We start from the raw sequence: 13,151 nt of genomic DNA, 5'->3' as shown, positions 1-13,151 counted from the left end.
TTACTCCTTGGAAGGAAAGTTATGACCAACCTTGATAGTATATTAAAAAGCAGAGACGTTACTTTGCCAACCAAGGTCTGTCTAGTCAAGGCTATGGTTTTTCCCGTGGTCAAGAATGGATGTGAGAGTTGGACTGTGAAGAAAGCTGATCGCTGAAGAATTGATGCTTTTGAACTGTGGTGCTGGAGAAGACTCATGAGAGTCTCTTGGACTGCAAGGAGAACCAACCAGTCCATTCTAAAGGAGATCAATCCTGGATGTTCATTGGAGGGACTGATGCTAAAGCTGAAACTGCAATACTTTGGCCACGTCATGCAACGAGTTGACTCACTGGAGAAGAGTCTGATGCTGGGAGGGATTGGGGGCGGGAGGAGAAGGGGACGACAGAGGATGAGATGGCTGGATGGCATCACCGACTCTGTGGACATGAGTTTGAACTCCGAGAGTTGGTGATGGACAGGGAGGCCTGGCGTGCCGTGATTCATGGCGTCGCAGAAAGTCGGACACGACTGAGCGACTGAACTGAACTGAAGGCTTACCCAAATTTAATTTTGTTCCCCCTTTCCAGTTTGTCTTGGAGACTAGCTCCTCTGGACATGCTGCTGTGCATTACTTTGGGACTGCTCGTGCACCTCGTGTTCTTCGCCTCCATCTTCGACATTTATTTCACCTCTCCTCTGGTTCATGGAATGACTCCTCAGTCGACGCCCCTGCCGCCCCCGGCAAAAAGATTAGTGCTGTTTGTTGCAGATGGCCTGCGAGCAGATAAACTTTATGAATTGGATGAAGATGGAAATTCTAGGGCACCGTTTGTTAGGTAAGCATGTCAACTGGTACACAGACATCTCTGGAAGTGGTTACGCGGACACTGTTTATCTCACATTGGGTAGAGGGGTGATGATGGGAAAGAGAGTAGGGCACATGTGCCTCTGCCTTTGTCATGGAAATTAGCAAGTGTGTTTCCTTCTACCGTGACTTCCGTTCTTGTGGAAGTTGATACCAGGTGGTCGAAATGCATGACCTTAGCTGCCTGGCCTCACTTGTCCCGAGTTCTGAATCCTGGCTTACAACTCAGTATATTATCATTTTTTCTTTTTTGTAAAGTAAGACTTCAATTTTTAAGTAATGACAAGCATAAATTTCAGTGAATTGCCAATTACAAAGGTATTTAGCTGAAAAATATAAATTTCAATTCAAAATATGTTTTCTGTAAAATAAAGCCTTCTAAATTTATATCACTATGTAATATGATAATTTTGGATTCTGTTAAGTGGCTTTGAAAAGAAATATTTATTTTTTTGGACCTGTGGGGTTCTTGCAATCAACTATTCTTTTTTTTTCATTCATCGCCAGCTCCTCAAAAGCCCTTCCTAATGCTACTGTGGAGAGATTCAAATTCAAATTCAAGGAAAGTTTATCTAAAATTGTCTGTCTTTCCCCTGTCCCTGCCTGTCATCATTGCTTCCTATCCCTCTCCCCTATTTTGATTTTCTTTATAGTACTACTTAGCATGTACAACTGGAGAAGGAAATGGCAACCCACCCCAGTACTCATGGATGGAGGAGCCTGGTAGGCTGCAGTCCATGGGGTTGTTAGGAGTCGGACACGACTGAGCAACTTCACTTTCACTTTTCACTTTCACACATTGGAGAAGGAAATGGCAACCCACTCCAGTGTTCTTGCCTGGAGAATCCCAGGGACGGGGAAGCCTGGTGGGCTGCTGTCTATGGGGTCGCACAGAGTTGGACACGACTGAAGTGACTTAGCAGCAGCAGCAGCGTGTACAGCTTCCACTAAGGCGGGGACTTTGTTTTATACACTACATTATCTGTGGTTCCTAAAACATAGTAGGCAGTTAGTAAATATTTGTTGACTGCGAGAAGAATGAATGAACCTGAATTCTGTGTCAGATTTCCAGGAATAAATTTATGGTGCGTCAAAGAAATGCATAATAAAGGATACAAAGAAACAAGCAACTCAGGGTAATAGGAAAATACAAGTAGGAAAATAAGATGGTCAGGGTTAGGTTCAGTACACAAAAATATGTAACATAAATTTCTGTGACTAGTTTAAAAATTGGGGTGATATATTTGGTTGATTTTCTTAGTTGTCATAGAGAGGAGAGAAATGTAGTTCATTGCAAAGTTAATGACATTAAAATATACTGGTTGTTAAGGCAAAGATGAACTTTTCTGACAGCACCTGTTTCTCCCTGGGGTGTTCTATGGAGGGCCAGGGGCTCCCAGGTGATGTGCCGTGTGTTGTATGCCATTCCAGCTGCTTCTGAAGCCTTTTTTGGTAGATTTTCTTTGTTTGTCACTTCATTTTTTTAAAAACACGATCTGATCAAATGTTTCTCAAGAGAGGTATCCACATTGCTTTATACCTCCCTGTTTTTGCTTGAGTTCAGTTTCCATTATAGAACTGAAGAAGTTAAAAACTATTTCTCCCTTAAAATGTGGCTTAATGGTTTTTTAAGCCTTTTCCTTTTTATGTATGTATTTTACTAAAGTCTGTTTGGTTATAAGTCAATTTAAAGTATCTAAATCAGCACTTTTAGGTACTTCTCTCCAGAGCATTTCGAGAGTTGAGAGTTTAGCTTGAAAACTGTTACAAATGAATCTGTGTTTCATACAAATTGGTCTGCTGTCTTTTCATCTGCAATGGCATTACTGTTCATTTTGCATTTTTCTCCAGATTTTGCCAATTGCCCTTGGACAGCTTAAAGAATAGTGATAAATTTTAGGAAAAGAAACTTTTGACTTGTTTTAATCTCAAATTTAGAAAGATAATTTAACTCCTAATTGAGAGTATAGCTGTTTCCTCTCTTAATTTTTTATCTTGAAAAACTTTTAACTACAGAAATGTTGAAAGGATTATATTATGAATATTCATCTGTATATCCTTAATCTAGATATGACCATTTTAAACATTTTTCATATTTGCATTCTCTGTCTCAATAACACACATATACACAGTTAAACTTTAATTATTTTTTCCTGAATAATTTAAAAGCAAAATATTTTAACACTTTATCCGTGAACACTTTAGTGTTTATCTCGTAAGAACAAGGATTTCAACATGATCACAACACCATCATAACACCTAATAAAATTTAACATTGACAAAGTAATATTTTGTGTATCAGTGATTTCTTATGTAACAGCGTTTCAGTACTTTGTGACTTAAAGCTGTAGCATGTATTTTGTTTTGTGATTCTGTGCAGTGTTGGGTGGTTCCTTGTCTTACCTGGGCTTTCTTCGGCTACAGAATCTGTTTGGTGGGAGGAACTGGACTGAGCCCAGCTGGGATCAGAAAGATTCCTTCTTACATTTTGAGTCCTTCTTTTGATTGGATTTCTTCTGTGGTGATCTTGTTTTTCTAAAGCCTGAGCAGAGCCTGTGAACATAGTGCGTGCTGACTGTTTGTCTGGGACACCTTTCAGGAATGTCATAATGAACGAAGGCAGCTGGGGCATCTCTCACACGCGTGTGCCGACCGAGTCTCGGCCTGGGCACGTGGCCATGATTGCAGGGTTTTATGAAGATGTCAGCGCAGTTGCCAAAGGTACTCTTTAGATGATTTTATCACATGAAGAGATTGATTGCATAAATATTGCTTCTTTAATACTGAATCATGACATAAAGTGAAGTACGTTTTGAGATCCTTTTGACAAGTCATTTAGCCTCCCTAACTCACTTAAACACATACTGGGACTGACTCAAGAATAAAACTTTAATTGTGTATCATCGTGTCCTGTTGATAGAATATGATTGGATGGATCTCTGGTTTTCCTAGATGTTAGCTAAAGGTTCGAAAGTGATTCTGTATTTTAGTAAGAAGTCAATTAACTGTTGTAAGCTTTTAAAAAAAAATGTGTAGTATAGTACAGATAACAAAGTCTGTTGTTAGTTTTGCCTTTGTTCTGCAGTTAATCCTCTTTGTTATTATTTGAAAAATACTTCTTTAGGAGCCATACCAATACTTCATCTAAATATTACTATTGTCATTGTTTGTTTGTTTTTTTGTCAATTACCTGAAGGATGGAAGGAAAATCCTGTAGAATTTGATTCTCTTCTTAATGAAACCAGGTACACATGGTCCTGGGGAAGCCCAGACATCCTGACTATGTTTGCCAAAGGTAAGAGTCACTGATTATATTTCCCCAGATACTAAGTAGGCAATAGATCAATATGGTAATTTAAAATATATACTACATTTTACTGATTATGAGATACATGTTTTGACGTATTTAACATCTCTGAAATGAGTGTATATTATAATAGATGTGTGTTTGATTTTTTTTTCATCTTAGTTGTACTTAAAATGTTGGATTATACAGTTTAAATACCTTGGATTCAGTGAAATGGTATATGATTCTAACATCTAACAGCCTTTTAATCTTGGATAAGTTAGATAACTTCTCTAAATTTCAGTTTCTTTTTTGTAAAATGTGATAATAATAATTTCTATCTTACAGGTTTGTTTTGAACCTATCTTATAGGTTTGCGTTAAATAAGTTAATTCATGTGAAATATTGACCAAAATGCTTATTACAGTGATCTCATTATGATGATGATGTTCACTTACTTTAATTATTAAGAAGTTAGTAGATAATCACAAAAAGATTTAAATGTTAAAAATCTATATTTATAACCTCTATTTTCATGTATTCAAGATCATGCCATTGAGATTTGTTGTATTTGTTGTGTTTCTGTACATGAATCTGCAAGTATGAGAATATCTCTTGATGAGAAAATTCATTTGCATCATTTTCTAGAATCAGCTGGATTACACTTAATTTTATGTTATTAAGTGCTTTTTAGTGAGAGCATTGTAGTTATTTCACCTAATGAAAAGGTTTGGCCCTTTAGCCATGGGTATAATTATACTATTAATTATAACAATCGGAATTATTAAAGATTATTCTATATCTCAAAAGCAAAACATATATTCAGAATTTTCTGTATGATAGTCACAGAACATTATTATGTAGAGCAGGTCCAAAAACTCATACTGCTTGCCATTTATATACTCCCTTAGTTCAGTTTAGTCGCTCAGGCGTGTCTGACTCTTTGTAACCCCATGGACTATAGCATGCCAGGCCTCCCTGTCCATCACCAACTCCCGGAGTTCACTCAAACTCATGTCCATTGAGTCAGTGATGCCATCCAGCCATCTCATTCTCTGTCGTCCCCTTCTCCTCCGCCTTCAGTCTTTCCCAGCATCAGGGTCTTTTCCAATGAGTCAGTTCTTCTCATCAGGTGGCCAAAGTACTGGTGCTTCAGCTTCAGCATCAGTCCTTCCAATGAATATTCAGGACTGATCTCCTTTAGGATGGACTGGTTGAATCTCCTCACTGTCCAAGGGACTCTCAAGAGTCTTCTCCAGCACAGTTCAAAAGCATCAATTCTTCGGCGCTCAGCTTTCTTTATAGTCCAACTCTCACATCCACACATGTCTCCTGGAAAAAACAGCTTTGACTAGATTGAACTTGATTGGAAAAGTAATGTCTCTGCTTTTTAATGTGCTGTCTAGGTTGGTCATAACTTTTCTTCCAAGGAGCAAGGAGTTAAGCTTCTTTTGGGACTGGCAGTGGTGAGGATGAAATTGCTATGGTTTACCAAACTTACCTCCCTACTTCTGACTACAGTTCTTAGGACAGGATCAGTGCCTTAACTGGAGACAATAGTAACTTACAGTCCCACTCAGATCTACTTGGGATTTGAAGAGTAGAATGGTTGAGGAGTGGAAAGAGTATCATTACAGCTTAGCCTGTCATTATTATTTTTTTAAATTATTTCTTTTCTTTTATTTTTTTTAAAATTTTTTATTGGAGGCTGATTATTTTACAACATTATATTGGTTGGTTTTGCCACACATTGACATGAATCCGCCCTGGGTGTACATGAGTTCCCCCTCCTGAACCTCCCTCCCACCTCCCTCCTCCCTTTATCCTCCCTCTGGGTCATCCCCGCACACCAACCACGAGCATCCTGTAACATGCATCGACCCTGAACTGGCGATTTGTTTCACATATGATAATACACATGTTTCAATGCCATTCTCCCAAATCATCCCACCCTCACCCTCTCCCACAGAGTCCCAAAGACTGTTCTATACATCAGTGTCTCTTTTGCTGTCTCGTATACAGGGTTATCATTTGCATCTTTCTAAATTCCATATATATGCGTTAGTATACTGTATTGGAGTTTTTCTTTCTGGCTTACTTCACTCTGTATAATAGGCTCCACTTTCTTCCACCTCATTAGAACTGATTCAAATGCATTCTTTTTAACGGCTGAGTAATACTCCATTGTGTATATGTACCACAGCTTTCTTATCCATTCGTCTGCAGATGGACATCTAGGTTGCTTCCATGTCCTGGCTATTATAAACAGTGCTGCAATGAACATTGGAGTACATGTGTCTCTTTCAATTCTGGTTTCCTCGGTGTGAATGCCCAGGAGTGCGATTGCTGGATCATAAGGCAGTTCTATTTCCAGTTTTTTGAGGAATCTCCTCACTGTTCTCCATAGTGGCTGTACTAGTTTGCATTCCCACCAACAGTGTAAGAGGGTTCCCTTCTCTCCACACCCTCTCCAGCATTTATTGCATGTAGACTTTTGGATAGCAGCCATTCTGACTGGTGTGAAATGGTATCTCATTGTGGTTTTGATTTGCATTTTTCTGATTATGAGGGATGTTGAGCATGTTTTCATGTGTTTGTTAGCCATCTTTATGTCGTCTTTGGAGAAATGTCTGTTTAGTTCTTTGGCCCATTTTTTGATTGGGTCATTTATTTTTCTGGAATTGAGCTGCAGGAGCTGCTTGTACATTTTGGAGATTAATCCTTTATCAGTTGCTTCATTTGCTATTATTTTCTCCCATTCTGAAGGCTGTCTTTTCACCTTACTTATAGTTTCCTTTGCTGTGCAGAAGCTTTTGATTTTAATTAGGTCCCATTTGTTTGGTTTTGCTTTTATTTCCAATATTCTGGGAGGTGGGTCTTGGAGGACCCTGCTGTGATTTATGTCAGAGAGTGTTTTGCCTACGTTCTCCTCTAGGAGTTTTATAGTTTCTGGTCTTATATTTAGCTCTCTAATCCATTTTGAGTTTATTTTGGTGTATGGTGTTAGGAAGTGTTCTAGTTTCATTCTTTTACAAGTGGCTGACCAGTTTTCCCAGCACCACTTGTTAAAGAGACTGTCTTTTCTCCATTTTATATTCTTGCCTCCTTTGTCAAAGATGAGGTGTCCATAGGTGCGTGGATTTATCTCTGGGCTTTCTATTTTGTTCCATTGATCTATATTTCTGTCTTTATGCCAGTACCATACTGTCTTGATGACTGTGGCTTTGTAGTAGAGCCTGAAGTCCGGCAGGTTAATTCCCCCAGTTCCATTCTTCTTCCTCAAGATTGCTTTGGCTATTCGAGGTTTTTTGTATTTCCATACAAATTGTGAAATTATTTGTTCTAGTTCTGTGAAAAATATCGTTGGTAGCTTGATAGGGATTGCATTGAATGTATAAATTACTTTGGGTAGTATACTCATTTTTACAATATTTATTCTTCCAATCCACAAACACGGTATATTCCTCCATCTATTAGTGTCCTCTTTGATTACTTTCACTAGTGTTTTATAGTTTTCTATGTACAAGTCTTTTGTTTCCTTAGGTAGATATATTCCTAAGTATTTAATTCTTTTCGTTGCAACAGTGAATGGAATAGTTTCCTTAATTTCTCTTTCTATTTTCTCTTTATTAGTGTATAGGAATGCAAGGGATTTCTGTGTGTTGATTTTATATCCTGCAACTTTACTGTAATCATTTATTAGCTCTAGTAGTTTTCTGGTAGAGTCTTTAGGGTTTTCTGTGTAGAGGATCGTGTCATCAGCGAAAGTTTTACTTCTTTTCCAATTTGTATTCCTTTTATGTCTTTTTCTGCTCTGATTGCTGTAGCCAAAACTTCCAGAACTATGTTGAATAGTAGTGGTGAGAGTGGGCACCCTTGTCTTGTTCCTGACTTTAGGGGAAATGCTTTCAGTTTTTCACCATTGAGGATAATGTTTGCTGTGGGTTTTATAAGAGATTGTCATTATTTTGTTACATCTTTTCCTCATGGCCTTTAAGAGGCTATCTAACTCAGAAATTCACTAAGTTGACTAGATCCTTAATAAAATCTTGCAAGTGTATAAGATTAATATATTTGTTGACCCTTTCAAACTATTTGGCAATTATCAATATTTTTTCTCATATATTGAGAAAAATGCTTGTATTTTATAAATGAAAGAATTGAAATATTTGAATTTTCTTCTTGGTTAGGGAATTTTGTAAAACAGGTGATTTAATCTGTTTTAGATTGTACCATCCCTAGATGCCCAAATTCTTTGATTAGTTTCATCCTTACTTGAAGGCAAACTCCGTTGTTTACTTTTGTGCTATTGTATACTAACTAGTGTTGTGATTATTTTTCCTTAGCATTTTAAAGTGCAACTCACTTGTATCTGTAAAATTGGAAAATGTTATTGTGAGAACAAAAGCAACAGCATATGTTCAAGCATACACCATGGTCCATGGCATGTCATTAAAATCTTTTCCCCCAAATTTCCTCTTCAGGCGTCCTTGGAAACCACATTTTTACACACTCTTATGATGCGTCCAGTGAGGATTTCGGTGCCCACGACGTAACAAAACTGGACACGTGGGTTTTTGATCATGTGAAGGTGCGTGCCGCTGAGTGGCTAGCCTGCAACACGCGCGATATAGGTGCTCGTCTGACGTGCACGGGCTGTCTGGCGCCTGCACCTAATGTGCTGGAAACTGACCTGTTAGTGCATGCATCTCAGTTTTTTCTGCTTGCATGAATTTGAAAGTTCCTTATTGTAGCATACTATTTTGAAAAGACTCGATTCTAAGAAATTGTACATTCTATAATAACCATACAGGTTTTTAAAAAATAATATGAAAAAGTAAGCCCTTTTCAGTTCCGCGCTTCTGACAGTCAAGTGAGCCCTGGATGGGAGTCAGGAACTCCACATTTAATTCCTCATTTGCTGGATCACCCCAGAATAACCGTCCTGGTCTTTTGTTGACCACATTGCCAGTCTCCTACAAGCAGTGATGTATGTGAAAGTCTTTTGAATGTTCAAACCTAAGGAATTTATTATAAACTAAGGTAGATATTTTAAATATTTGTGAAAAAAAAATTAGATAAGCAAAAAACAAGTTCATAAGTTAATCATAATAAAACATTTGAGTTTCTTTAAGAAGTAGAGGTTTTTTTTTTTTTTGGACTGTTTGTTAGTGACAATCCTCACAGTTTCACCAGGAATCCAATAGAATTTATGTTTTCAAAAATTGTGAGAAAATCTCAACTCTAGATATTGGCTGACTACTATCTATCATTCTCTTCTTTCTCATCTCCAAATTAGAACTCATAATTCATGTATTGTAAGAGGCATTCATTGACTGACCTTTAGTGATTCTTCTTTTTACCAGAAGTGTCTCTGACATTGTGGGCTTCTCCATAACACAGTCATTTTTTATTGTTTGTAAACAGTCAGCAGGTGTCTGCATATTTATCAGGAATTAAGTGCTCAATATGTTCTTTGATAAACCCTATTTCTTTTCTTAGAATTTTTTTCCTTAAGATTTTCTTTTCTTACTTAAAGTGAAAGTGAAATCTTCAAGTTAAATATAATCTCTTTACAAAAATAGCAAATGATTTTGCTAAGTATCACTTCTTAATATAATCAACTTCATTAGTATTTGTTTCAAGGCCCTTGGCTTCTAACTTCATAAACAGCTAAAAATGTTCAACATCGTGGGTTTGATTCCTTGTGGATAGGCAGCTATAGTTAGTGGCTGGCTTGATTCTATGCCTTTTTTACTTTATTTCAACACTGCTATTGACCAGAAAAAAAAAAATTCCCTATACTTTCTTAAGATATGATAGAGGTATGTACATTAATCAAGTAACAACAAAAATATGAAATCATCCACAATAAAGAGTGGTGTGAAGGAAAAATATAGGGACTAAGAATATATCTTAAGTCCGATCTAAGCCAAACAGTGAGAGGAAGACTCTCCTGTGAGTTTTGAGATAATCTCTGGAGAGGCCTAGGAAACAAAGAAATGGTTGGACCGGGATTACATATAGAGAAGAGCATCTCAGGCCAATAGCATAATGATAACTTGGACTCCAGAGGAACTCTGTAATAGAGTAAAAATATTGCTTTAGAGTTTGTCTCTCAGTGAATGATAATGCCAATAGGCAGCCCAGGATTGATGTAGTCCCAGATTGCCATGGTGGCTCCCCAGTGTCATTAAGACCTGGCCTCTTAAGTGTCTCTTCTGTCCTCAGAGCATGGCCTTAGCTTCTGAGTCGTCTTATGACAGGAGATGCTGGAGTTCCAGCCATTATTTCAGTGTTTAGGTCAACAATACACAGGATTGAAAAGGACCTTCTCTTCTACTAAATTAAATTTATTTCTAAAAGACTTTAATAAATAGTTAAATTTATTTCAAAAGACACATCATCTTTTGACTGAAGTGTTTGATTTCTGTCTCATTGGCCATAACCAAAAAGGCACAGACAGGTAGCTGTGGGAGAGAATAAGAAACGTAGGTTTTAAGTTTGAAACACTGACGTGTTCCCATAAAATCAGAAATTTTACTTAGAGAAAAAGGGAGCATGCATGGACTCTCCCACAATGCATAATAAATATTTAAGTACGGAAAGAACAAGTGCCTTTGAGCTAAGAAAACAATGGAGTTGGTGGGCATAATTATGCTAAATACTGGGAGTGGGGAAGAAGCTAGGCGTGTATTTCACCTCTTGTGTGCAAAAGGCCAACTTTTTAAAAGGCAGTGGGAATCTATCAGGTTGAGCTCTGCAAGATTAGTATTTCATGGTTTCCCAGATCGTGTGTCCACGCTTGAATGAACAGCACTTTTTACAAAGCTGAATAATATCAGTCATGAAACAGATTGTAAATTCGACTCCAATTCAATTGCTAAGTTTTCTTGTTTCTCGTAAGCTTTTCAATTACATCTTTAGAATATAAGTCCTTTCTCTTGAAAAGCTTCCCATTTCCATCTAGATTTAAAGTTTCTTAGGGGCTAATTAGAATATGAAAACTAGGGGGTCATTTTATGCTTTTAAGGATGATTATGTTTATTTATATTTAATGTATATTTATGTTTAATTTCATTTGTATTCGTGTTTTGTTTTTTTTTTTCCTATTCAGAAATAGGTAGTTTCTCTAGTGGCACCATTTATATTTTTTTAATGTTTGTAATAATGAAGAGTTAGTTGACGGAATACTTCAGACTTTTATTGGAAAGTTAAATACCTTGTTAAAATTAACATCTTATATAGTTAAAGACATTTATGAACCCTTTTCTTAGAGGGCTTTCTGAGTCCAGTGTATCACTGTGAAGTTATCATTTTTGAGCTGTATTTCCATTCATTATGTCGACATTTTTCTATCATACCTTGTGAAGCAGAGATTCAAGTCTTAGGATGGTAGAAATAGGCTATTTGCACCGTTCCAAGTGAGAAATTATGGTTGAATTAGGGTGCTGACACAGGGCAAGAAGCAAGAAAACATTTTAAACTATAAAGTGTTCCTAAATTGTTGCCATTTTGGCTCCTGTCAAAATAGTTCTCCAGTGTTATTAGAACTTCATGAAGTTGAGATCCCCTTTCTATAGTCGTTTTTCAGCCTAATTATAACACGGAAAATAGCTCACTTGTTTTTTGAATGTAGCTGTCTGAACTGACAAGTACTTTGTGTTGGTAGGTCCTGAGGACAAATTTAAACAAAATAGGACAGTTTAATTTTTTAGTTCTGTGTAAGTTTAATTAAATATTTTCATCGGAATTACTTTTTAAATAAAATTAATGAACTAAAAATTTTTAACTGATTTGTTACATATAGGAATTCTTTCATGCTGCCAGAAACAACCAATCTTTGTTTTCTAAAGTAAATGAAGACAAAATAGTTTTTTTCTTACATTTGTTAGGAATAGACACAAATGGACATGCTCATCGACCATCATCAAGGTAATTTTAATGTTGTGTTTAATTTCATGGTTTTGAGAGAAATACCTGTTCTGTTTGAACTTTTAAAGTACTGTAATGTTTTCTTTGTAATGATCACAACACAGCTTATATTTTAAATAACTCTAAAGTAGAATACATTCTAATTTATGATATGTAGTATGATATTGTGGCTAAAATCACATGTGCTGTAACCACACTACACGTTAATATAAGTAAAATATATTCTGTACGTGTGTTCCATATTACTCATTTATCAAAGCAGAGAGAAAAAGATTATATTTTAGAAGGATTTTAATAGATTTTGAAATAAAAAGCATTTTATGATGTTAATATTTATATCACAAAAAGATGTAACTAGCTGTTCCTTATGTTCCATTTAATCAGTGCTATATCTAGCAGATAATAGTATGAAGTTTTGTATACTATATTTCAGTAGTACTTCTTATATAAAATAGCAACTGTTTTTCTCACTTTTGCAAAGCATAAGATAGGAAGAATTAATATTATTCTTTGATTTTTCATTTTGGATTAGGTTTAGATTAGTCTAACTAACAGTAAAGTCTGTTAACTTCCAGTAATGAATACCTCATGCTTCTCTTCTTTAACACAATGCATTGTTTTAAGTAATAAAACTTATACTAAACCACCCCTTGTTCAACTGTATGGAAAGCTTAAATATAGTTTGTCCAAAATGTATTATATTATATCATAAACACGCTAAAGAGTGAAATATTCTATGGTTGAAACAGTGATACTTAACCTGTTTGATAAATGTGGCAAAAGCAACCTAGTTTATCTTATAAGAGACATGAATTTAAAAGTCATCATTGTTGCATTTGAGGCTTAAAAAGCTTAAAAAGACTTAAAAGACTTAAAATCTATTTGCTAATCAATACTTTAAAAAAATTTTTTTTTGAAAATGATTTCAGATTGTTTTACTTCTTTAAGACAGGAAAAATTGTTTTTAACAATCTACAGAGCTCTGATTTAAAAACATTAAGGTTGAAATCTAAAAGTATATTGACTTTATCATAAATTCATGTTGAATAAATTTGATTTTGCCAAATTAATATAATTTAATTTG

At 36.0% G+C, this 13,151-nt stretch overlaps 1 protein-coding gene across 7 annotated transcripts in view; it reads left to right on the top strand.

Annotated features, from left to right (window-relative positions):
- The window catches only part of PIGN (phosphatidylinositol glycan anchor biosynthesis class N), a 102,804-nt gene that overhangs the window by 9,286 nt on the left and 80,367 nt on the right, over nt 1–13,151 (top strand). For 4 of the 7 annotated variants that reach the window (XR_016036695.1, XM_055417478.2, XM_055417477.2 and 1 more), the window contains exons 3-7: nt 569–817; nt 3,446–3,567; nt 4,043–4,141; nt 8,617–8,723; nt 11,943–12,067. Coding sequence is in view for 6 of the 7 variants with exons in the window: in XM_055417478.2 (XP_055273453.2) it covers nt 597–817; nt 3,446–3,567; nt 4,043–4,141; nt 8,617–8,723; nt 11,943–12,067 (674 nt within the window). In the remaining variant the exon portion in view is untranslated. Of the gene's footprint in view, nt 1–568; nt 818–3,387; nt 3,568–4,042; nt 4,142–8,616; nt 8,724–11,942; nt 12,068–13,151 lie in introns of those variants that run through there. The other 3 variants (XM_055417480.2, XM_055417479.2, XM_088833421.1) reach the window with 3 other exon arrangements.

Source organism: Moschus berezovskii, chromosome 28 (genome assembly GCF_049115385.1).
Source record: "Moschus berezovskii isolate FMDL1 chromosome 28, NW_MosBer_1.0, whole genome shotgun sequence".
NCBI lineage: Eukaryota > Metazoa > Chordata > Mammalia > Artiodactyla > Moschidae > Moschus > Moschus berezovskii.
The sequence above is the reverse complement of the archived record's forward strand: the minus strand, read 5'-3'. Positions and strand labels throughout refer to the sequence as shown.